Source organism: Garra rufa, chromosome 2, assembly GCF_049309525.1.
Source record: "Garra rufa chromosome 2, GarRuf1.0, whole genome shotgun sequence".
NCBI lineage: Eukaryota > Metazoa > Chordata > Actinopteri > Cypriniformes > Cyprinidae > Garra > Garra rufa.
In genome coordinates this window covers 28,991,307-29,018,124 of record NC_133362.1, presented here as the reverse complement: position 1 = coordinate 29,018,124, position 26,818 = coordinate 28,991,307, and the positions used below count along the sequence as shown (strand labels likewise).

The window sequence follows — 26,818 nt, the reverse complement described above, 5'->3', positions numbered from 1 at the left end:
AGTTTATGGTTGATTAGCTATACTGGTCAGTTGAGCCGCTGAGAAAGTTCCTGACCCCCTCCAGCACACACATATACACTAACATTAAGCATCAGATGACCTCACACTTCATAAACTTTAATGGACACTTCAGAGAGGCATTTGAAGACTTTACAGAGACCCTATCTGATAACAGAACCCAGAAAAGCAACTTCCTTGGCTTAGTATTATTGGCTGCCAAGTATTAAAAATAAACAATGGCAGAAAAAAATGATGTGTATGACTTTATGCTGCAATACTGTCACATATGTAAACATAAACATGTTTACAGTGCACTATATGAAAAGGCAAGTCCGCGCACCCTGTAAATGCTGATAGATCCCCCAGTAGATACGCAGGCAGTTCTTTTCTTTCTTCATGCCTCTTTTACAGCGGCAGTTATACAAAGGGCTCTGCTTTAAAGCGTCCAATGCAAGCCGGCATTCATCCTTCGCATCCACTCCAGTCACCATACTGAAGTTGGTCTCCCTCCCCGCCACGCACTGCCTCATAGTTCGATACTTTGTGCTGCATCCCGGCTCCTTCAAACACAGCTCGTTCGCCTTCACACAGTCCAGCCGGTTCGAACTAGTAAAGTAAGACTCCTCGGCAGATAACAGCACATCTATGGAGGACGACAATAGAAATAATTATATCACGGATAGGACTGCGTTTTATTGGACCGCTTCAACATCTAGGCTACTCGAGTGTTACAAAATAATGTTAATAATACTAGGCTACTACTAATAAAGTTTTTATTGAATTAAATTTTCATTCGTATAAACATTTATTATTATTATTTTTTATTATTTTTCAAGATTATAAGGGTTTAATCAACTCTCAAGGTGCTTTAGAGATTAAAATATTAACACTAGAAGATTTAAGCATGGCTTAAGTGTAAAGTAAAACAGAGCTGATCCTCAAAAGCTAAAATATGCCCAAGTTATGGGACAATTGTAACATCCTATAGAGTGTATATATATATAGGACAGAATCAAAAAAGACTACAATGTGGAAAAACTATTTTTAATGATTACATCAGTTTTAATCTTAAATATAATACTGTGTCTATGTACCAATCGATTACTATATCATTTACCAATCAATCACTGAATATGTAAAACCGCCTTAAAACTCACCCAACAGCGGTAAAACGATGTAAATTGCGGCGATGATCATTGCGCTTTTTTATCCGTGGGTAAGTTTGTTCAAACACGCGATTTATTGTTTTGACGATGAAAAGAATAATCCTTTCTCATTCAGGTCCATTGAAACATCGTTGGTCACAATGTACATCCAGAGTAGGCTATATAAGAAAAAAAATGTTCCGTAAGCTGGTCCAAAACTGTCACTAACCGATATGGAATGGTTTCTTGGATTAAGACTCATAGACAATGTAAGAAACAGGCAGAAACGAGTCGCAAGGCAGCAGAATAAACTCCAGCTCTCAAGATATGCTCATACGACTGAACGCGCGACAGCACTGTGGCATTCAGTTGCGCTGTAACCCAAACCAAAAACCACACGCGACTCAGTGCACGCTCAGCGCTTCTGCGTGGAGCACGGCAACAAGACAAAGACATCCCGTTTTGCCACTCCAAAACTTATCGTGTTTACAGCTCTCTGTTTTGTGTAACTGTATATGGGGGTTTTGCACGTTGCTTGCTTTGTTATTCTCGTCATTGGTGAGTGTGTTTAAGAAATTGCACTGCACACGCTGAAAACACATTTATTTGCCTGACCTGTAGACTGTAGATAGTTGGACAGTCTGGTCTGAATGGTATTATATGAGTTGATGAGTGTGGTGGCACTATAGGTTGCTAACCAGTGAAATCAAGTAAACTATTAACACGTATCAGATTGTTCCGTGTAAATATCCTTATTCCGTTTTTGCTCTAAGATTAGGCTATTTCTAACGCATCATGCAACATTGAGAAAATAGTACGAAAGTACGAAGAAACACGGTCAAACAATCAGTCAAAATATTTTTGTTTCATGCACGATGAACACATTGGTGAGATCATTAAGATTTAACAATCAAGAAATAAAGACTTTTTATTAAATCAAAATAATTCAGTTTATTTAAGAACTTTAAAATACATATGTTTAGTCATTAAACATTAAAAAAAACATGACCCATTTTCTTTAACGGAATGATAATATATTGTAATTATAATATAATATATTGTAAATATTATAATATATATATAATTACTGTTATGTCTTTTCTCCTCAAACTTTTGGTGCGATCTCGTTCACAGTAGTTCATTGCTTATTGACAGACTGGTGAAGGTCGCCATCTGTTGGTACGTATGTGCATTTTACTCATGCAATGACTAGACCAGTGATTCTCAACATTTGCAACTTTTAACCCCTGGTTTTACAGACACGGCTTAAAACTAGTCCCAGACTAAAATGCATGTCAGTGTGAGCTGTATTAATTGACATATCTTAAAATATGTCAGTGCTATTGTTTTGTCTCAAGATAGTAATGTTTACCAGTAATGTTTTTCTATAGCATAATCCTGACAAAATCTAAGCCATGACTGTGAAACCAGGCCCAAGTCTTCCATTGTTGAAGTCAATAGATGGGTCTATGCTACTGTATAGCGACTAAAACCTTAAAAAAAACTTGAAATAAACTAAAAATTAATGCTCCAAAAAGTAACAAACCAAATGCAGAAGTCATCACTGTGGAAATTATAAAACGCTACTACTCTGCTCTAGACTATAGCTGACCATGAGTAATTGTCTCTGAAGAGTGAAAAAAGCTCACAGAAGTTGCCAGTACAAACCTTTCAGATCCACTAGCAATTGCTGAGGGGAAAACTAAGACTTTGTTTGTCAAGTTTAAACACTGAATTGAGTTCTGTTCACACCGACAGCTTTTTCTACCCAGATAGCATATGTGCGTTTGAAAGATGTCTGTTAAAGATCATTTCACCTGGAAAGCATCTTCTGTGTACAAACATTTGATAGACATCTTTAAGATGTCAGTTTTACATACATTCTAACTCATAAACATTCTAAAGACATTTTCTAAACTTCTATTTGACATCTGATAGGAAACTTCCTATAGAAGACGTATTACAGATGAGCAAACACTCTAAAAAAATATGTCTTGCGGATATAAATGTAGACGTCAAATAGACATCTCTGATATGTACGTGTCCTATCAGGGTAGTTCCTGTTCTTACTAATACATGTGTTAACAAATTTTGTATTTTAATTCCCAGAGAGCACACGTACCACTGCAAGATGTCTGTTAATGATAGCTTGATCTGGAAAGCATCTTCTGTGTACCAACATCCGATAGATGTCTTTAAGATGTCAGTTTTACATATATTCTAAATCATAAACATTTCTAAAGATGTTTTCTAAACGTCTATTTGACATCTGATACGAAACGTCCTATAGACGTATTGCAGATGAGCAAACACTCTAAAAAAAGACGTTTTGCAGATATAAATGCAGACGTCAAATAGACATCTCTGTGATGTATGTGTGCTATCAGGACAGTTCCTGTTCTTGCTAATACATGTGTTAACAAATTTTGTATTTTAATTCCCAGAGAGCACACGTACCACTGCAAGATGTCTGTTAATGATCGCTTGATCTGGAAAGCATCTGCAGTGTACAAACATCCAAAAGATGTCTGTAAGATGTCCGTTTTACATACATTCTAAATCATAAATATCTTAAAAACATCTAATAAATGTCTATTTGACATCTGATAGTAAACATCCTATAGACGTATTGCAGATGAGCAAACACTCTAAAAAAAATATGTCCTGCAGATATAAAAGCAGACATCAAATATAGAGGTCTTGACATCTGATAGGAAACGTCCTATTGGCGTATTGCAGTTGGGCAAAGACTCTAAAATATACGTCTTGCAGATGTAAATGCAGTCGTCAAATAGATGTCTTTGTGATGTATGTTTGTTATCAGGGATATAATTAGTTTAATAAAATTAATTATTTTTTTAGGACATCAATTCCTAGCTGAGAACCACTGGAATATCCTTGTGTTGAGGACACAGTCTGTTGGATTAAGCTACACTCTACTTATTCTGTCTTAATAATGCGTTTTACAATTTAATAGCTTTATAGTTAACTATGGTTAAACATAATCAATTTCTCTTTATCAATGAGATGAACATATACATGAGAAAAAAAAAAATCGAAACTTTTTGACGTTTCTCCTTGTGTCCATAGTTAATTAGGAATCAATTACTCTGACTAAATCTACTGACAACTGTTCAATCAGGAGTCATGCTTCTCGTCTGGTTTAAATGCATTTCTCAATTAACCTGAGTTCATTTCATTCTAATAACCGTAAGTGGAGAACTGGGTTTCTGCAGGCCATCGGTGACAAGCAGGGTTCAAGATCATTTGAAATATTCCCCTCACCTCATCGCTCTTTCTCTCTCTCTCAATGGGAATTATCTGAAATGTAATAACTAAATCGATTTGTACCAGGCCTGGCTCCAGCTCTAAGATTTAAGGTGGGCCGGACAGTTGGGGTGGTGGGTGTTGGGTGGTTTCTTGGATGGGCCGAGACCTAATTTGCACTGTACTGCATCTTACAATAAATGAAACTGATCTGTTCAGATTTAAGAGTTTGATTGTTGAAGAAAAAGACTGAAAAACACAAAACTCATTTTGCAAATGAATGTCAAAATGATATAGTCATGCTCATATAAGCTAGAACACTCTAATGTGCTGCATGGCACCAAATCAAAACCATTCTTTCCAGCAGTGTCTGGGAAACTGGAGAAAGTAAAGAATGATGTGACAAATACTGCTGGACCAAATGGCACCAAATTAAAGTTATTGATTGCTGACTGTGCTTACAAACGCCAAACAATAGGGAGACTGGCAGTTTAAATTGCGCTTCAAAGGCTGGTGATGAATGAAACCTTTAGTTTAGGAGGCCAAATGGCTGAGCTATCCCACAGGCTTACATATTTCTCACAGGTTATGTGTCTAGGTACACTTCTGCCAGTGGATCATGGGTTTGTAAATGGGTAGGCTACTTCAAGGCTATTGATCCGACAGCTACTGTCTGGAAGTTGATGCCATTGTCTGTATACACTCTATACTCAACAAGGTAATGCAAGTGCAAACACTGAACAATTTGATCTGAAATAATAATGAGAATAAAGTCACCTGACTTCAGGCACAGAAAAATAGGGGTTTAAAATTTTACCTTTTGGGGTACAACAGCTTGTTGCTGCAGCAGTACCCTTGAAAGGACATTTTTGTACCTTTTTACCCCTAATAGGTACATATGAGTACCTAAAGGGTATGTATTATAATCTAAGGTACTATTATGTACTCTATGGGGTAAAAAAGGTACAAAGATGTCCTTTAAAGGGTACTGCTCCAGCGACAAGCTGTTGTACTCAAAAGGTACAATTTCACACCTCTATTCTCTGATTTGCCATTCTTATCTGATGTGGTATATATACAATAAAACAGTTAATTGCTAGAAAGACATCTATTAGCTGTAAATTTAATAGACGTTAACCATAGCCCAAGAATAGACTAGACATCAGTTAGACCATTTTTGAACGACAACATGTTTACGTCAAATAGACATGGAATATGGGTCTAGGCTAAAACAAGGCAAAATGTGGGCTATCAGTGAAAATTTAATAGACGTCTAACCATAGCCCAAGAATAGACTAGACATCAGTTAGACCATTATTGAACGACTACATGTATACGTCTAATAGACAGCGAATATGGGTCTAGGCTAAAACAAGACTGAATTTGGGCTGTTTATTAGACATCTAAACATAGCCTAAAAATATACTAGTCATCAAATAGACAACTACTAAATGCCTATATACATCTAATAGACAACAAAATGGCAATCCATCCAAACAAATTAAATATACAGCTTTTATTAAGAAAAATATTTTTAAACAACTTTAAGACAATACAAAATGATAAAAAAAAATGCAGAATAAAATATTATAAATACAATACACTTAAATATATTTAATGACAAAAAATATGGATTTTTAAAAATAAAACAAAAATATAAAAGTGATTTTATTAGTAACTCATAAATATTTAAAAGAAATAAATCTATTTGCTATAAAAAGAGAGAAGCACTCTGTTAAATGTTGTGTGTTGTATATACATACCTCTTATGACCTGAGCTTTTTGTATTATTTTAATACTGCCGCAAACATTTTAGCGGCAGGAAGCGGAAGGTGGTTGCCTCCGCAAAGTGCATTTTAAATCCTTAAATGCACGGCAAACTGTTGATTACTCCGCTTATTCCATGGTCATTTGCCAAGTTATAGACAAGTTAAAACTAGGATTGATATTTGCAGCGCAAAATTTGACCATATGGATAAAAAAGACGGTTATTTTCGTCAGTTATGACACGCAGCTCTAGCATTTTGCCCGCTTCAAATCAGACACAGAGATGAAATAGTCCGGTAAGATCACATTTATTTGAATGAATTATAGCATTTGTTTCAGCAAATTATCGATCGACCGAGAGAGAGAGAGTGAAGGCGAGAGAGATGACAGTTGTGTGTGTGCGTGTATATATGTGCGTACCTGCCTGCATGCTGTGCGTCGCTCTCTACAAACAACGAATTCATTCAAAAACAGCAGTTTTACCACCTCGTTGCTGAGGAATATAATGTAGCCATCTAGTATCTAGGCTGTTTTAATAAGAATCGCGGGCAAGCGCTGACAAGAAGTTTATGTATGTGCGCAGCACAATGCGATCTCCGACCTCTCTCTCTCTGCGTTTGTGTGCATCAATTAAAGCAGCGCATTAATATAGAACGGTGATTAAACTGACTTGGAACTACCTGTGCATTAAACGGTTTTACTGCATACCTGGCAGCCAATCAGAATCCAGTATCCAGACATTCCATGGAATAATGCCACTTTAAATCATTTGTATTTTTTAAGATTTAGTATCAATTTGGAAGTTTTAAACTAAATGTTATTGTGCTTGTACAATGACAAAGATATTCTACTCAATTAGCTCAAACATAAATTCAATATAATAGTTCAAATAAATGATTGACTTTGTCAAAGATGAGAGCATTAGTTAGGAAATGTTGTTATGGAGAGGGCTGTTTTTTTTTTTACCATTGCTGCCTGGATTTCCTCATTCGCTCTTTCAGATGTTGAAACTCCTCTTCAGTTTGAAAGTCTTCTGAGTGTGTTCACTTTTGCCTCTTCTTGCGCTTGAGTTTGTAAACACATACAAATGATAAACTTTCACTCTATTATCTAATAAATTTCGCAGTTAATCCTCTGATTACATGCATGCCAAACCGTGAGGCCTAGTCATGGATCACTAATAACTACGATCTGCTTCCTTCACTAAAATGTCACAGTTCCTAGGTTCCTACACATGATAACAAATAATATAAACAATGAACACATGTCAAAATGAAAACACAGATACTTACAAAACCAAGTAGGAATATCCTTTATCGTTTGTTGCCCGTTGCTCTCCGACAGGTAAACTTGATGCTCTTTCGTGAAAAAACAAAATTCAAAACAGTGGAAAATGATTATCACTTGCAGCAGTGATCTCTATTGACTTTCAAGTCTCGCGTTCACGCGTTGCCAGTAGTCATGTCTCAGTAGGACCACAATTGCCATCTAGCGGTTGGGAATTGTAATTGCATGTATTTATAAAATGAAAGACAGTAAAAAAAATATCGTATAATGTGTATGAATGTTACATTTAACAGCTTGGGGAATGTATGACATCATATTATCAAATACAAGTAAACTTTTAAAACATTTAAAATGCATTATTTTTGGCATAATTAACAATGCTAATGATATAAAAAAATGACATGAAATGTAAATGAATGCTAATTTAAAAGTTTCAAAAGTTTACTTACATTTGATAATAAGCTGCGTGGGCGAAAATTACATGTAAACGATTTTAAGATTTAAGATTTATTTTGGCTATAGCCAAGCCATTAAAATTAGAAAAAAAGCAGACTACACTTAGCCCGTTAAAATCAGAGCTAAATCGTGGCTACATATATGTTATGAAATGACACTTATATCTTTGTAGATATTGTTGACACTGCAAACATGATGGTATATCAACCACTTAATGCGCTGCCTGGCCAAAAACTACAGTGAATCAGATTGGACTATAAGTGGGCTACAAATTACCGGTCTGACTACGAGCTAAACCGAGGCTATGCACAGGCTATGCATTGAACATGTCAAAGAAACGAAACCAAACACCTTGTAAACGCTGTTGACTTTTCTGACATGATAGAATATCATGCATTTCACGAGTTATTTTGCCACAAAAAAAAAAAAAAAAAAAAAAAAAAAAAGCCATGTAAGGAGGTTACAATATAGCTGGACTATATCGGGTGGGTCTATAGTTAACCGAGACGGTGAAATGACGGATATTGCTTGCTGGTTTGAATACTGATTTAAAATCATAAGATATAGTTTAATAGCTATGATACTGTACTTGAAATCAAATCTTTGCATAACTATTACATCTAACAATGCCTTTAAAAAGTTAAAAAAAGCATATAGCCTACATAAACCCAAATAGAAAATAAAACGGTTATGGAATATGCATGTGTCCTACTCTGTGTCCTAAACTATTTTAGAGCAGTCAGTGCAATTTGGAAAAGAAATCAATTAAATCTATGCGTGTAATCGTTAACATTTATCACATTTTTTTCAGTAACTGTAACAGATTACATTTATTTTGTGATTAAATTACCTAATTCCGTCATGTAAATTACTACCCAACACCCCGACACATAAATAGAAAGATCCACCTAGTTCTGACCTACCAATAAGTTCGTCGTAGATTAGACAAAGTGTGTTTTATTTGTCTTAATCAACATAAATCATCGAGTTCAATGCTGACTGTAGAACGTCGTAGTTGCTGCGCATGCGTTTGTGTACAGAAATAGATGGCAAGATTGCGCATGCGCATAGCGTGAACTAAATTTTTAGTGATACGTTTGTTTTCAAAAACGCTTTGCCCGCGAACTACATCCAAACCACTACAAACTAAAAGGGTTCATGTTTCCCCCCTCATTATTATTGTTATAATAACAAAAATGAGTCTAGACACTCTTTTTGAGCAAATTTTATTGACAGAGCACCAGGTGTCAGAAAATATCAAACAGCTTCATGAAGGTAATGTTAACAACAGATTACGGTTAATTTGAGATGAATTCGCGAGTGTTTTTAAACGCGTAGAAACTCCAATATACACCTATATTTGTGAAATAATTGTAAGTTTGTACTAAATTAACTTGTAGCGTTATTTTGCTCATTCAGCTAAAGCTGCCATCAAGAGTGTACAGGACAAAATAAACTCCTCACGTGAAAAACTGGACGAAGCGCATCGTGAACTGGATGAGAAGGTATGGTTGGTTCCCAGCAAGCAATTTTGCGTTTAAAAGACGTCTATTAGCCGTTCAAACACAGCCCTGACGTCTAGGCTAAAACAAGGCTAACCGTGGGCTGCTGGTGAAAATTTAATAGACGTCTAACCATAGCCCAAGAATAGACTAGACATCAGTTAGACCACTATTGAATGACGACATGTATACGTCTAATAGACAACAAAATGGCAATCCATCCAAACAAATTAAATATACAGTTTTTATTAACAAAAAATATATATTTTTAAACAATTTTAAGACAATACAAAATTATATATTTTTTTAATGCGGAATAAAATATTATAAATACGGTACACTTAAATATAAATATTATGACAAAAATATGGATTTTTAACAATAAAATAAAAATATAAAAGTAATTTTTTCAGTAACTCATAAATATTTAAAATAAATAAATCTATTGCAAAACAAGGGCATGTTGCCACACTTAACATTAAAACATTACAGATAAATGACAACATAAAAAAGAACCACCCATTTATTGTTTACTTATTTTAACAAAATAACCATCAATGAACTTAAGGGAAATTATTGGTTTTAATTCTTGTTTAAAATGCATTCCAACTGCATTCCTCAAGTCTCTGTTGCTCCCAGGAAGTTGGTCATCACAGCATCTGCCAAATAAGAAAAAAAAAAAGTTGCATTAGGAAAGCTTTTTTGACACTGTTTTATTTTAATTACACTAACTGTAACAGGGAGTCTCTCTCTTTTGCTTGGATACTGAAAACAAAAAACGAGACATATATTTTGTATCACCATTCAGTTTGTAAAAATAGAAAGAAGCTCTCTGGTAAGCAGTGTTGCCAGATTGGAAATGTCCAAGTATCGTACCAGAAGCTCAAAATTATCGTATTTGGGAGAAAATTATGGTATTTGAGTCAAACGTTCAAAATAAAGATATTTATCTAGATGTTACAGCTATTTATCCTTTTCAGCACTCATTTTCTATACTTTATTGCAATGCTAAACTAATTATCTTACCTGAGTCAAACGTTCAAAATACAGCTAATAATCTAGATGTTACAGCGATTTATCCTTTTCAGCACTCATTTTCTATACTTTATTGTTAAACTAACAACCTCAGTTTTGAAACTGACCTAAGTGCGACAGGAACGTTAACTTGTGCTCGTGAGAGAGAGAGCCATTCTCCACGATGATATTGGTTGAGAAGACGTAAGGATGAAAGACATGCGTAATGCCACGTTCACGTCTCCTCACAATCATGAAGGTAGACGTAGGATCCACACAGCTAGATCTTTGAGAATAGAAGCTCTATAATTACAATGACCATGGTGTCACAAAATTCTGAAATTATCGTACATTGTGGTATTATTGATCGTACATCGTACAAAGGTCAAAATTATGGTACAAATACGATAATTATCGTACGTCTGGCAACACTGCTGGTAAGTGTTGTGTGTTGTATATACATACCTGTAATGACCGAGAACAGTGCAGTCTTTTAAAATGCCTCCTGCAGTGGACCATCCCCCTTCATGTTGAATTTGGGCATGAGGGAATTTTTAAAACCCTAAAATATAACACAGATTGAGGTGGTTAACAATTGTACATTTCTGATTTGCGTTGTAATTTATTAAGTGTTAACGCAACAATATTTGATTAATGTTACATGTTTTGAAGGCTTTACCTGTCCAGCATCCTTCTGGCACTGTCTCTGGCACATGCCAATGTCAGGCAGGTAGTATTATATGCGTCAGTGTACAAATGTCCACAATTGTCTGGCAAAACGGTTTTCATAACAACACAGCTGCTGTAAGTAAAAAGTACACACATTAACCTCAAATGTATATGGCATAATAAGTTAACCCCTACATATACGGGGTACTACTATACATATATTTATTTATATTACATTGTTTTCTGATTGTAACATTTAGTTAGGTTTTAATGCTGCATTGCAGCTGAGCCTTTTGCATTTTAATACTGCCGCAAACAAGCTCAGACATAAATTCAATATAATAGTTAAAATAAATAATTGACTTTGTCAAAGATGAGAGCATTAGTAAGGAAATGTTGTTATGGAGAGGCTTGTTTTTTTTTTTACCATTGCTGCCCGGATTTCCTCATTTCCCAGGTGCTCTTCCAGATGTTGAAACTCCTCTTCAGTTTGTCCAAATCTTCTGAGTGTGTTCACTTTTGCCTCTTCTTGTGCTTGAGTTTGTAAACACATACAAATGATCAACTTTAACTCTATTATCTATTAAATTTTGCAGTTAATCCTCTGATCACATGCATGCCAAACCGTGAGGCCTAGTCACGGCTCACTAATAACTACCATCTGCTCATTAAAATGTCACGGTTCCTACACATGATAAATACTATAAATCATGAACACACGTCAAAATGAAAACACAGATACTTACATGACCAATATCCGTTATCGTTTGTTGTTCGCCCGTTGCTCTCCGACAGGTAAACTTTTTGCTCTCTCGTGAAAAAACAAAATTCAAAACCGTGGAAATGATTATCGTGAGGTCTTGCAGCAGTGATCTCGATCTCTACAAATAGCTGGTCTGACTACGAGCTAAACCGAGGCTATGCATTGAACATGTCAAAGAAATGAAATCAACCCCCTTGTAAACGCTGATGACTTTGCTTACTTGATAGAATATCATACATCATACAGAGTTATTTTGTCAAAAAATTACGTGTATTCAAATTCAAGGTTATTTGGGCTAGAAGGGGTTTACAAATAGCCGGACTATATCGGGTCTATAGTTAACCGAGACGGTGAAATGACGACTATTGCTTGCTGGGTTATTACCCAGTGTTTAAAAAGAGATGACAGATTAGAAAAGATTAATTTCCCTTTTCATTTTTCTTAAGTGTTATGTGAATGTATATGCCTACCTCAGATAGAAATATTGCCATACAGCAAAGGATATGCACTGTCACTCATCTTAAAGTTTATCTGTGCAGAAAGCTGATATGCAGTATTAATATCCTTTGGTGCTATGAAAAGGCATTCTGTTTCATGATTAAAACACTTCATCTAATGGACAGGATACATTAAAATGGAGTGGATCAATTCAAAGCGGCACTGCAAAATCAATCTCGTTTCTTTCAGATTACATTAGTATTATTGTTGAAAAACCTTTAAAAATACAATTAACCTTGCAAACATATGGCATACAGTTTGTTTGATACCAGTGTCAGACAGAGTAAGTCAATGAGCAATTGAATCATTTGATTTCAGAGGTCAATACATGAATACTGAGGTCAATACAAAGGAGCGGCATATAATGAAAAAGCTTCCAGATGTCTCCCATTCGCATAAACTGATAGTCATGCAATGAAGATTCATATTTTAAAATGTATATTTAACATTTTCACAATAGAGGGTTTGCACTTACATCAAGGTTTGGTCAGTTATCCGGGTGATATATTGGTCATACAGTGCCTTGCGAAAGTATTCATACCCCTTCATTTATTTCACATTTTGTTATGCTGCTGCCTTATGTTAAACTACATTAAATTACTTTTTACCCACATCAATCTACACTCCCTACTCCATAATGGCAAAGCAAAAAATAGGTTTTTAACATTTGTGCAAATTTATTAAAAATAAAAAACTGAAAAGATATCGTTGCATAAGTTATTCAAGCCCTTTTCTGGGAGCATTCATATTGCTTCTAGATGTTACTACACTTCGTGTGGAGTTAAACTGTGGCAAATTCATTTGAATGAGTATGATTTAGAAAGGCACACACCTCTCAGAAAAGGTCTAACAGCTGAAAATGCATATCAGAGCAAAAACCAAGTCCTGAGGTCAAGATAACTGCCTGTAGAGCTCAGTGACAGACTTGTGTTAAGGCAATGATCTAGGGAAGAGTTTAGAAAAAAAATTTGCTGCATTGAAAGTTCACAGAAGCATGTAGCCTCCATTATCCATACTGGAAGACGATTGGAACAACTAGGACTCTAGAAAATGTCTGCCAGCCCCCATCCAAGCTGACAGAGCTTGAGAGGTGAAAAGGTGAGGCAAAGAATGGCACATCACACATCACATCATACCCAAAGAATGGCACATCACATCATACCCAAAAAGACTTGAGGCTGTAAAGGTGCTTCAGCGATGTAGTTAAGGGTATGAATACTTATGCAATGTAGGGATGCACCGATATGAAAATTTTGGCCGATATCGATATCAGATATTAATTTTCTGTTATGGCCGATGACCTATATTTACCGATATCGATATGTGTTTTTAAAAAATGTTTCTGAGATGATAAAAGTTTGTACATACTTAATTTCTTCCTTTATTTTCAGAATGTATTTTATTTCCAAATAACAAGGTTACAGGGCTACCATAAAACATAAGTAACCAACTTTTACCACTTATCAAGCATGCCAGTATTCATGGCAACATGTTTTCAGCTCTGTGCACTCCAGTTAAACTCAAATTTGAGAAAAAGGCTAAATCAAAATATCCAACACATATCCTGACTGTTCGTGCACATTTTTATGTAAATGTTTCTACCAAGCAAACATAAAAAAACCAAGTAAATTTTAAGACCCATCTATAAAAATGTTCAAACAAAAATGAGAACTGTGACATCACCGTAATTCAAAAGACATGGTACGATATCGGACCGATGCCAACACGATATCGGACCGATGCCAATAGGTTAAAAAATTACGAACATCGGCCGATATATATATATTTATGCCGATATATCGTGCATCCCTAATGCAATGTACTTATTTCAGTGTTTTATTTTTAATAAATTTGTAAAGTTTGCAAATCTGGTGTATGGAGTGTAAATTGATGTGGGGAAAAACTAAAGCAGTTAAACATAATGCTGCAACAAAACAAAATGTGAAAAAAATGAAGGGGTATAAATACTTTTGCAAGGCACTGTATAAACAACAGCATTGATTACACGGTTAATGTACTACTGAATACGTTGTTTGGATAATTTATGATGTCTAAACTACGGAAAAAATGTGTGGATGCTGCTAAATCATATAGCGAAGGACTTAGTAAGCAGGAAATGATAAAATAGTTTGACAAACTAAAGTCCTTAGGTGGTAAAGCTACATAAGAGCAGTATTAATTAGCCTAATACTTCATCTACCTGACCGGAAATGATAAGAACAAACACAAATGTTCTCAAGATTTTTGCCCTGGAAATCATGGTTTAGTTTGGCCTACCACAAATGCATTTTGTTCCTCAGACAGATTTGCTTTCTTCTCCTTGACTTGTTATAACCTTTGGCAGTCTATAGTATTCAAAATGTTTTTCCTAGTCTGAACAATTAGTACAACCTACAACATGACAATAACTGACCATTTTCAGCAGCAATAATCAGCAAAAACTGCGTTACATTCGGTTCAGTGGCATTGTTTACATTCAGTGCCGCCAATATGGCCGATTGATGACGTGTCACGAAAACACTCTATTTATCCTTTCTACTAGTTCAGAACATTTAGTACTGACTCCGTCAATGACATCAGTGATCCACCTGAGATGGTGAATGTCACAAAAGACGTGTCTAATCTTCTGCATAATATGTTTGGTCAGACCGACGCGTCCCGTGTAATTATGAGACGTAATTTGCTTGCATTCTTCGAAGCCAGGTAGAGAATAATTAACTGAAGGATCCTTGATGTCTTTCACACTTGACTGAGCTGGTAAAAGGAGCGATGCAGAGACTTGAATTCAAAAAGCAATGCTATGGTAATTACAGAATGACCTACAAACAAAATGACATAAGCTTACCTTAACAAACAGCATTGAAGCCACTGATCCAGCAGATGAGCAACATGCTGTGCTGCTGCAATGTCTTTACGCAGCCAGTTAGAAAACTTCACTGCTGTAAATGCAAACTTTATTTGTGTGACGCTTTTGGGGATAAGACACTGATCTAATTCATGATTAATTTGTGACCATAGGCTCAGCTCCTGGCTGAAACCAAACTACAGGTTGTTTTGATGATAAAGCAACAAGATCAACTGGAAAAGCAGAAAGAGGAACTCCTGGGACTGCAAAGAGATCTCAAAGAAAACCTGGTAAATGCCACCTTCCGCATTGTAGCTATTTTTATTCCTTCTTCTTGGATAGGCCATTGTCTCTTCATTACACACTCCATTAAAACACAACAAAGTTAAGTTTGAAACAATGTTAGTATAATTATGAAAATAGTCACCATAATGTAGACTGATAAAGTAAGTTGTCATTAGCCAATGAAGTTTTCAGACGTAGCATTATCTGTCTCCCACTAAAGTGCACATGCTGAAGTGTTAAATATGCTTTTTTACTGTATTTGTAATCTGCATAATAGCCTTTCCATTATTTTCAAATTCAGGACAGACTGAAGAGAGAATCCCGTGAAGAAAGGGAGAAATTCTTGAAGGACATGATAACTTTCAACAACGAATTCAACCTAATCAGCAACAGAAATGATGCTTTTCACACCCAAACCATATCTAAAATTCAGAGTTTGGAGCTGGAAGCTGAAACTCTACAAAAAGGTGAAAGTTTATTTGTTTAAAAATTAGATCAGAGTATTCAATGCACTGCAAATCAGTGTATTGCAAACAAACTACTGTACATAAGTCAGGTAAAAAATAAAAAATAAAAAATCTCATAAGCACATCAAGGCAAAATTTATTTGATCAAAAGAAACAGGTCTTCTTATTATCCATGTTAATTTTTTTGGAGATTGTGTTTTTTTTTCTTCAGGATACTTTGATTAATAGAAGGTTCAGACAACAGTATAAATTTGAAATAGAAATCCTTTGAGCCAAGATTAACAGTCACTGAATGACTACCAAGCCTTTGCTGATATGCTGAAATGTGTCAAATAGGCCTGTAACATTCAGTTTGCTGAAAATGGACAGTTGTTTCTCAGGTTTAGAGAAGAACATACCTAAAGGTATAAATAAGGTATAACAAGGTGAAAACAAAGCTTTGTATTTTTTTAGAAGACATCCAAAAAAATAATCCTTAAAGTAGTTCTTGTTCTTCAAAGGACTGTTTGTTGTAGCCCTAACTGCCTGCCAGCAGGTTACTTAAGATGTCACCTTTGCTGTTCCTCAGAGATGGACTTGCTGAAGCAAAAGAACACTTTGCTGAGCTCCATGGAGGCAGAGAAGAGATCACTGGAATCTGAGCTGCAGGATATGCAATCACAGCTTACAGGTAAAACAAGGCTCTACTCACTTAAGAATGTCTTTTGACATAGTTTAGAAATATCCATGTGTCAAAATAAGCATATCACACCTGTATTTCTCTGATCATCTTCAGATATAGAAATAGATCTGCAGGAAGCATTGGCTCTGACAGAGATTTTGCAGACAGAGAAGCTCATGGTCAGTCAGAAACCCTTGACAGACAGCACCTGTATCAGGCAAGAAAGTTATTACCTATCGTTATGTTAGTCTGTGTCCTTATCTACCCAGAGAAGCATGATCTATGAGGTGTGTGAGTGAAGAATGCTGAATTTCCCTTCATCCATCTTTCCATCTTCCTCCTCCTGTCACTTCAGCACGTGTAAATAATGCAGCATTAGGCCCATCCTATTAATTAGGTCATTGATATGTTGCTTACCACGTCCGGTCCAGAGTTAGATAAACACAACCCTTTCAGTTCAGCCCCCCACTAAGAAGTGATGATGGAAAGGGGATCGATAGCTGGCCTGTCTCAGGAAGAAAGTTCCTCCACTGGGGTGTGTAAATCATACGTGGGGGTAGTGTGTGGACCGTAGCACAAATCTTCTTTATTAATAGGACAGACTGTATAAGCCCACAGGATGTGCTGAGGATGAGGCTTTTGGGACAGCCCTGCAAAGCTCAGGATGTGTTCATTCCTCTCCTATGTAGTCATGAATCACACTTAAACACATGCCCCCATTGAACACATGTCAGTAGAAATTAACAGTGTCTATGTAAGTGGAAATTATGAGAGACTCAGTATCCCAAACTTTACTGGTTTTAGTGATTTATTTTGCTCTGAATAAGCTACTTGGGAATAATTCAAGATTTCCTTTAACTTACCAGACCTCCAAGTTGATTTCCCGTAGTATTTAGTGAGCTTATTCACATTCCATACACCTTGTCCTAACTACATGCAGACATGCAAAATTGTGTTTTATAAATGGTTTCTATTTCTGCGAAGTTGCGGCTGGAACAACAACATACAAACTTATGACAATTGTAATCTCAGGTAGCTACTAATTATGTGCTTTATTCAATGTTAAAAGTGTCTAATGTGAATTTGAATATCATATTGCATGACATAGCCATACTGAAATCAATAATCAATAAATTTAAGCAAACATATAGGCCTACATTAAAACTATAAATTCAATGCTAACCAATAAATGTTTTCCATGACAAAGATGGTATCAGTCACTAAGTATGTAGTTTTAATAATGTTAAAAAGGTTTAATATTAATGAATTACATTATAAACTTGTCCATTTTGTTGGAAGTGCAGTGCACTTCTGAAAGGCTGTGATATTTGAGTGATTCTGTCACGTCGCAATGTCTAAAGTAGCTACTTTTCTATGTCTTTATACACCAATCAGGCATAGCATTCTGACACCAATATTGTGCTGATCCCCCTTTGGCAGCCAAAATAACCCTGACTTATCAAGGCATGGACTCAACTAGACCCCGGAGGTGTGGTGTGGTATATGGCACCAAGATGTTAGCAGCAGAAGTCCTATAAGTTGCATCTTGTATCTTGGAGAGGTGAGGTGTCTAAGTCGCAAAATCTAAATACTGGGGTGCCTCAGGGCTCAGTTCTTGGACCGCTTCTCTGGCTACATGGCATTACTAGGCTTTTCATATCACTGCTATGCTGATGACCCCCAACTCTACCTCTCATTTCATCCTGATGATCTGACGATAGCTGCTCGCATCTCAACTTGACATTTATTGCTGGATGAAGGACCAGCACCTTCAGCTCAACCTTGCCAAGACAGAACTGCTTGTGGTTCCATCAAACCCTTCGTTTAATCACAATTTCACCATCCACTTAGGTACATCAACCATAACTCCTTCAAAAACAGCCAGAAACCTTGGAGTTGTGATTGATTGATAAGCTGACTTTCTCAGACCACATTCCTAAAACTGCCCGGTCCTGCAGATTTGCTTTATTCAACAACAGGAAGATCAGGCCCTTTTTTTCGGGAACATGCATTTCTTTCAAGCTCTTGTTCTGTCCAGGCTGGACTATTAACACCTCAATCTGCATCAATTTGCACTGGCTACCAATAACTGCTCGCATAAAATTCAAGACATTAATGTTTGCCTACAAAACCACAACTGGCTCTGCACCCCTTACCTAAATACACCAATTCACACTTATGTGCCCTCTAAAACTCTTCCATTCTGCAAGTGATCGGCATATTATTGTGCCATCCCAAAGAGGCACAAAATCATTTTCACAGACTTAAATTAACAGTTTCCTCCTCGTGGAGTGACATGCCATTTTCAAGAAGCGACTAAAAAACATCTCTTCCATCTTAATTTGACATCTAACACTGGCTTACTCTATTCTTTTTCTATTCTATCTATTTTCGTTCTAATTATTATATAAATAACAAAAAAAAAAACTTGCTATATGTACAGCAGTCAAACCTGATCCCAATTTTTTTATGACGGACAAAAGTTTTGGAGACAATATGAGGTCGTATTTATTTTTTAACGTGCACAAATTTTGGACGAGAATTCTGGACTCCGTGTGCAAAGACCTTACGTTTCAAGGTGGGGCCTCCATGGAATTGGACTTGTTTGTTCAGCACATCCCACAGATGCTCGATTGGATTGAGATCTGGGGATATTGGAGGCCAAGTCAACACCTCAAACTTCTTCTTGTGCTCCTCAAACCATTCCTGAACCATTTTTGCTTTGTGGCAGGGTGCATTATCCTGCTAAAAGAGGCCACAGCAGGGAATACTGTTTTCATTAAAGGGTGTACATAATCTGCAACAATGCTTAGGTAGGTGGTGGTATGTGTCAAAGTAACATCCACATGGATGACAGGACCCAAGATTTCCCAGCAGAACATTGCTCAAAGCATCACACTGCCACCGCCAGCTTGCTTTTTTCCCATAACGCATCCTGGTGCCATGTGTTCCCCAGGTAAGCAACACACACGCACCCGGCCATCCATGTGATGTAAAAGAAAACGTGATTCATCAGACCAGGCCACCTTTTTCCCACTGTTGGTGCTTTTAGCAGTCAGCATGGCCACCCTGACTGGTCTGTGGCTATGCAGCTCATTTGCAACAAACTGCGATGCACTGTGTATTCTGACACCTTTCAATCAGAACCAGCATTAACTTCTTGAGCAATTTGAGCTACAGTAGCTCGTCTGTTGGATCGGACCACACAGGCCAGCCTTCGCTTTCCACATGCATCAGTCAGCTTTGAGGACAAAATGTTCAACTGCTGCCTATTATATCCCACCCACTAACAGGTGCCATGATGAACACCTGTCACCTGTCACTAGTCCTAATGTTATGTCTGATTGGTGTATGAAAAGTTAAGCATCAGTACACAGTATGTTTTCAGTCCTATTTAGTCATTTCTAATTAGTAATTTCTGTACTATACAGACAAAATTATGGATTTTGGGCTGTGGTGTGTATCACATAGAGTGTGCCCATTTTTTAGCCTGAAGGCTTGTTTTTCTCCCAAAGTTGTAGTTGTAAAATGATAAAGGGAGATTGTATACCATTCATGTCATTTTTGTCATTATATTTTGTGTTCAGTGAATATGTGCTTATTCAAGGTCGCCTTTTTTTGTAGTATGCCAAGAATTTTATTGTGTATGCTTCAGTAGAGACAACCCTCAGGCTCTGCTGAAAATATGTGCAAATTTCCTGCAATCATTTCCCTGAATAGGAATTGGTGTATGAATATATGAATCATTTATGTGAATATATCTATCTATCTATATACAGTGTCAATGTCTATAAATATATATCTATGTAGAGAAAACAGTTTTACATCATTTTACATCTTTCTGTTATATATATAATTTTTTTTTAATTTCTAAATTATTATTGTTTTTTATTTTTATTATTATATTATTTGTTATTATATATATAAGTATTATTTTATACACATTATCGGTTAACCATGACGGCTCCCCTGCATGTGTGTTTTCCATTCAGACTCAAGAAAGAGCTGGAGTTATATAAAGAAGAAGAGCTTGAGCTTCTGCGAGCGACCCTTAGCTCTGAGATTTACTCCCTGCGAATGGTAACTATGTACTTTTTGAACACAATGAAAGAAAAAATAGTCTTTCTCATTGGCACTACTACTAAAATCTACTTATACCCAAAGCTAAGGTACTGAGGAAGTATTTTAAGCACTTTACTCAGAAAAAATGGATGAAAATCACTATTAAGCTTTAAAGTCAAAGTCAACTTTATTGTCAATAAAGGCACATGCTAGTAGAAATGTGTTTGGTACCCTACAATGAAGAAAACTTTTTTTCTTTGCAGAAATTGTCACAGAAGGGCATTTTGTGTTGAGAATGATTCTGTGAGACGTCAGCGTGCCGCTTATGTTTTGCCTTTTAAATTATTTAATTTTGTTGCTCACAGACTTCATATGCAGTATAACCAATATTGTAATAACTATAGTTTAGATCTTGCTTATTTGTACTGTTAGAAAATTATTGAACTAAACTAGTTCTTTCTAGAGTAGAAATGTTCTTATTAGATGCCTGTCTTCATCTCAGGCAAGGCACTGATTCTATGTTATGCATTCACATGTAAGTACCAGTTTTATTTAAAATGTTGACAACACTGGCATCTAGTGGTTCTGTTGCAATAATACATCCCACAGAGAACATTTGAGCATTAGCCTTTATTATTCATGTTTACAAATAGACTAAATTGCGTTCATGTAGTTCCCGAAAATAGGCTGCTGCTTTATCAAATATGACATTAAACATTTTGGACACAGATGGAATAGACTGATTTTGCCTCTCTGAAGAAAATCACACTTGATTTCTCAGCATGGTGGAAATATTCCACATCCAGCAATCGTGTATGAAATAAATGGGGGCAGATTCATTGACCTCAGGCTATGATTGGTGAGATTGGATGACTGGTGCACATCTGCCATTAAGCTGATCTGTCTGATTCTTGTCTCCTCCTTAGACCCCAATGGGAAGATTATTCCAGCCACGGAAATTAAATAGTCTGAAGCCCCTTAGTAATAGGCTGCTTTATTTTCCTATTGTCTGAGCGTAATTAATTGTATACTGTAAAAAGAAAAACACAACTAAATGATTTTTTTAAGTCTGCAAAGCTTGTAAGACTCTACTAAAAGAACTAAAAAAAAATTATATACACTGCCGGTCAAAAGTTTGGGATCAGTAAGATTTTGAATATATTTTAAATAAGTTTCTAATGCTTATCGATGCTGGATTTATTTGATCAAAAATACAGAAAAAAAATTTATATCGTGAAATTTATTTCTGTGATCAAAGCTAATTTTTTCAGCATCAATACTCAAGTATTCATTGTCACATTAACCTTCAGAAATCATTCTAATATGCCAATATTTATTATTAGTGTTGCTTAAACATTTATTTGGAACCTGTGATACTTTTTTCAGGATTCTTTGATGAATAAAAGTTAAAAAGAACAGCATTTATTTAAAATAGAAATCTTTTTAACAATATACACTACTGTTCAAAAGTTTGGGGTGAGTACATTTTTTATTCTTTTTTTTTATTTTTTAAGAAATTATTACTTTTATTCAGCAAGGATGTGTTAAATTGATAAAAACGTAATGGCAAAGACTGATATTGTTAGAAAAGATTTATATTTTAAATAAATGCTGTTCTTTTTAACTTTTTATTCATCAAAGAATCCTAAAAAAACAAAACCGAAGTAATGGCTGATGAAAATTCAGCTTTGCATCACAGGAATAAAAAATAAAAAAATAAATATATATATATATATATATATATATATGTATGTATGTATGTATGTATGTATGTGTATATATATGTGTGTATATATATATATATATATATATATTAAAATAGAAACAATTACTTTATAGGTGATTCCATGAAAATGTCAGCCTTACCAAGAAAAAAAAAAAGTTTTTACCAAAGGTTTTTACTATACTGATAGCACAAATGTCAGCATTTGGTGGTTCAAATACCCATGTGAGGTCTCTCTTAAGGTTTTTAAAGCATTTTTTTTTTTTAATTGCATGATGTTCCATAGTCTGGTAAGTGCTATTTTCAAGCTTGTTACATCCATAACAGTACATATTCCTCATATATAGACACATCAAAATTAACAATTATATGTTCTGTGAAGAGCCATCGCTTCTCTATTTGTTGGGTGTTGCATCTGGTTTGTGCATTTTAATACTCAAAAATCCTTCAAAGTATGTAGTCTCTCAAAAACGACGTTATATTTGATATAAATGCATGATTATTTCCCTTTTTAACATAGAAAACTTGTGCATAGACTGATATTTTTCTGATGTTTAGACAAGGGTTTATTAAAATATAAACAGATGGTTCGGTATATTGGTAACACATACCTTCTCTAAGCATTTATATGTCACAGTCACTGCATTTGCCCTTATATTGTAATAGCATTTTGCAGTATTATTGTTTTTTCTGTATTTTTGATCAAATAAATGCAGTCTTGATTAGCGTAAGAGACTTCTTTAAAAAAGTCTTACTGATCCCAAACTTTTTAACCACTATGTAAATTCTGAACTCTTTACAGATCTCCTTCTTGGATCTAATTCTTGTTTTAGCCACAGAGAAGACTGGAAGACTCTAATGATTGTGTAATGCCTGCCTTAACCAGCTCTGATTGGAAGATGTTTGTGATGTTCCCCATTAGTTGTTCATCGCTCTTTATTTTCTGACAGTCCTGGCCCTCAGGGAAGTAGGCAGAAGGGGCTCCTGACACTGCAATGCGTGACTCTGCAGAAGTTAATGGGAGATATAAGAACACATTATTCAGTTTGTATTAGCATGTAGTACTACAGTATTCAGGATTTACATTAAAAAAAAAAAAGTTACCAGGACACCTAAGAGATTTCTCCATTTTAAAATATAATATAGTCAGATTTAAACAAATGAGTATGTGTAATGTTTACAGAGCTTACTGTTGCATATAGCCAGCCTGTTGCCACCAATGAACTGCGTTGTCCAGTTGTTTTTTGTGGCAGAACTGCATTCCTCGAACAGCCTTGATCTTCTTATAAAATGGAAATCATAACCCTGTGTGCATGGAAAGATTAAATATCAAGGAATAAATCTTTTGTTTGTTAGTAGTGTATACCCTATAGCAGTGGTTCCCAACCTGTGGGCCGCGGCCCACCAGGGGGCCTCAGTGATCCTCCAGGGGGGCCGCGAGATATCTTAAAATTAATTTAAATATCATTCTATAATTGTTTAATTTCATTATATTATAGCTAAAAAAAAAAAAAAAAAAAACGATCAAAGCACGGCCTCTCTCGTGTTCTGTGATTGATTGCTTTGGACTCGACGCACTGTTAAATACAGACTGAATAGCGGCTCAAAACTTCCAACAGCTGCGCGCATACTACATCTTGGCTACATGCATAAAGCAAACCGTCGCGGGAATTTTAAGGTAAAGACGATTCGAGTAATAATGACGAACTTGAGCGTGCCTATGTATAACATTCGAGTATGTAAGAATCTTAAATTAGGCACGCATAAGTCCGCTAATGATTCACAAACTATGCGCGCTCTGGATTTTGATCCCTATTGTATTTTTGCATGAAATTTAAATACATTTGCCTAGTTTTCCAAATTAATGTCCTGTGAGTGTTGTATAATGGATGCTCACCGATAGAGGAGGATCTGGTGAGGTTCGGTGATTATGAGCATCAGATGCGCTCTGACGGAGTTCACTGATCTTCGCCGATCCGCCTTCAGATTGATGTGTTTAACAGATTTAGAATATATTTGCTGTATTTTTAATTTATATGTTTATTTATTAATGGATACAAACAGTAGATATTCAGTCAGTCAAGTTCAAAGGGAGGTTTAGTGAGTTTGGCATCTCCTTTATTGTCCTGTTTGGTAGGTAGGTTCACTTATCTAAGAAAAGTACTCTGATGTCTGAAGTAAAAAAAATCAGGAACAATAATCAGGAATAATAAGGCAAAACAAATGTTTTGGTTGATAAAAAAGGTCTAAAAATAAATACTTTTTACAGAGGAGGTACAGTAGAGGACATGTCAGGCATAGGGGGGCCTTGCAAAATTGACCAAAGAAGGAGGAGGCCCCGGAGTAAAAAAGGTTAGGAACCACTGCCCTATAGGATTGGCATGGATTTTTAAAGCTTTTTGTCAATATCTTGGGTTGTCCAGTGGGAGGTGCTGATGAATCAGTGGGTTCTGTCTCTTGAACTCTTTGTGCCTGTCCCAATAGCCACACTTGCAGTCTTTGCACTTGATTTGGCTCAAGTCATATGTGAACATGTGTTTGTAGAACTTTTAATTAGCTTTTATTTAAACATTTTGATTTTCAGTACTTTGCACATTAAACTTTAAACAAAGTCTCTATTCACTAGTCCCCATAAAAGTGATAAAAAGGCAGTTGCATAAATGTTACAAAAGTATACATACTCTTCTATACTAACATTTGGATGTTTTCAATTATTTAACTAATGCTTTCCTCAAAATGCAGTGCAAATAAGATTCTTAAATCAAGGTAAGTTTGATGCAAAATTACATAAGAAGATAAGTTAGTTTATGATTATAACAAGAATAAAATATAGTCTGAAAAATAAAATGAATTAAATGGAAAACAAGATTATTTTTGACCCCATTGGCATATATTTATTCTTGTTTTAAGCATAAACTTTATTTATTTTTTGTTCAGTTTCATAAGACTTCATACCTGTCTTCATTTTGCATCTCCAGTAAATGTATCTTGCTTTAAGGAATGTTTAGATATTTGTATTGGAAAACAAGACAAAAAATACTGAGAATTATCATTTTTAGCAGTGCATGCAACATTTAATACCATGAATTTAATGAGTTTAAGAATTTCTGCTCTGATTAAAGACCTTTTTAAAGAAATTTTCGGATGAATTTAAAAAAACGTAATTTATTTAATTTAATAAATCCAAGCTTTAAAGCTCAGTATATAAAAGATTTTTTAAATTGTTTTAAGAATAAAAAACATTTTTTATAGCAAATGAGAATAATGTAAAGTGTACCGTATTGCATATAGGTTTACAGTAGGCCTTGTTCTTCACAGAAACACACAGCAGGCCTCCATCCTCTGGCACAGCTGGAGCTGAACAGTTTGCTGGCAGTAACTTTTGTAACTCTGTGAAGGGAGGATCTGTTCTTTACTTTATAGACATACACATTAGATGTCTTTAAACTTAAAGTAATAGCATATGGTACACATCTGATACCTGGGTGCTGTGCTATGTTTGCAATTTAAAATGTATTATAAGATGATGAGTTGTACTGCAGTTTTGGAAAAATAGCCTAAAGTATATGCTGTTGAGTAACACAAGATATAATAATATCATAATAGAACCTTTTGTAGAGGATGTAATTGAATTACCTTTGTTTTGTTGTTTCTGGATGATCTCAGTCAGTGTTTGTAGTTGGTTGAAAACGTTTGCGCTTTTGTATGATGTCCACGTAATAGATACAGTTTCAAAACAATTTTTCATAGCCTACAAAAAGAGAGGTTAGTCTGAAAATCTAATTTTGTACTTATATCTATTATTTTGTATGTACTTGCAATAGTCTACAGTAATAATAAATAGATACTGTTTAAGTCTGCGTTGTACTTGTAGATAGAATTCTATACCTGAAGCTGTTTGTCAATCTGCTCATAAGTAAATTCAGAGGAAGAGCATGTGGAATTATTTCCATAAGCTGTAGTCAAGAGAAATGCTGTAGAAAAATCATGACGACATCTTCATTAAAAATCTTTACAGAGATACAAGAATCAAATCATTCAAGATTTAGCATGTACGCTCTAAAGTAATCTAAACAATGCTTACCAAAGAGCAAGCAAAGCTGCTTCCATGTTCTGCTCGTTGTAGATTTCATGTTGTTCATTCTGTTGCAAAAGGCTCAATGTGGTGGTTACCTCTCAATCTTTCTTTTTGGGAAATGTATTGCATCATAGGTTAATGTACACTCATCTTGTTGACCAAATTACAACACACCTGCTTTGAAAAAAAGCTGAATTTCTAATGTTTTGAAATACTTTGTTTAGTTCAAATCACTACTTTTATTTTCAGTCATGTTCCCGAAAAGACCATCTCAAATGTGCTAAATGTTTTCACTGCTCAAACAAAACAGAATAATTTAGTAATAGTTT

General features: G+C 35.4%; 3 protein-coding genes across 4 annotated transcripts in view; 1 reads left to right on the top strand and 2 right to left on the bottom strand.

Annotated features, from left to right (window-relative positions):
- The window catches only part of gfra1a (gdnf family receptor alpha 1a), a 117,990-nt gene extending 116,437 nt beyond the window's left edge, over nt 1-1,553 (bottom strand). Inside the window, exons 1-2 of one of the 2 annotated variants that reach the window (XM_073834064.1) lie at nt 1,158-1,553; nt 341-643 (exon numbers count right to left, since the gene is read on the bottom strand). In XM_073834064.1, coding sequence (XP_073690165.1) covers nt 341-643; nt 1,158-1,197 — 343 coding nt within the window. In that variant the 5' untranslated portion in view covers nt 1,198-1,553. The remainder of the gene's footprint in view (nt 1-340; nt 644-1,157) is intronic. The other variant, XM_073834065.1, reaches the window with a different exon arrangement.
- A 7,565-nt stretch (nt 1,554-9,118) lies between these two features.
- ccdc172 (coiled-coil domain containing 172) lies at nt 9,119-20,985 on the top strand. Its single transcript, XM_073835069.1, has 8 exons — nt 9,119-9,197; nt 9,342-9,427; nt 15,387-15,503; nt 15,800-15,965; nt 16,534-16,635; nt 16,741-16,843; nt 20,619-20,706; nt 20,952-20,985. Exons 1-8 carry the CDS (start codon nt 9,119-9,121, stop codon nt 20,979-20,981), a joined length of 771 nt encoding a protein of 256 aa, XP_073691170.1. The 3' UTR covers nt 20,982-20,985.
- A 314-nt stretch (nt 20,986-21,299) lies between these two features.
- On the bottom strand, nt 21,300-26,597 carry LOC141326326 (uncharacterized). Its single transcript, XM_073835068.1, has 6 exons — nt 26,496-26,597; nt 26,300-26,385; nt 26,048-26,162; nt 25,689-25,801; nt 23,602-23,716; nt 21,300-23,416 (listed from the first exon to the last, which is right to left on the bottom strand). Exons 1-6 carry the CDS (start codon nt 26,551-26,553, stop codon nt 23,241-23,243), a joined length of 663 nt encoding a protein of 220 aa, XP_073691169.1. The 5' UTR covers nt 26,554-26,597; the 3' UTR covers nt 21,300-23,240.
- Nucleotides 26,598-26,818: the final 221 nt, after the last annotated feature.

Coding starts and splice junctions, on each gene's coding strand:
- ccdc172 (XM_073835069.1), top strand. CDS start 9,119: ATGAGTCTAGACACTCTTTTTGAGCAAATTTTATTGACAGAGCACCAG. Junction 9,198..9,341: donor TATCAAACAGCTTCATGAAG/GTAATGTTAACA, acceptor TTGCTCATTCAG/CTAAAGCTGCCATCAAGAGT. Junction 15,504..15,799: donor GAGATCTCAAAGAAAACCTG/GTAAATGCCACC, acceptor TTTCAAATTCAG/GACAGACTGAAGAGAGAATC.
- LOC141326326 (XM_073835068.1), bottom strand. CDS start 26,553: ATGAACAACATGAAATCTACAACGAGCAGAACATGGAAGCAGCTTTGC. Junction 26,386..26,495: donor GCAGCTTTGCTTGCTCTTTG/GTAAGCATTGTT, acceptor ATTTTTCTACAG/CATTTCTCTTGACTACAGCT. Junction 26,163..26,299: donor AGATTGACAAACAGCTTCAG/GTATAGAATTCT, acceptor CTCTTTTTGTAG/GCTATGAAAAATTGTTTTGA.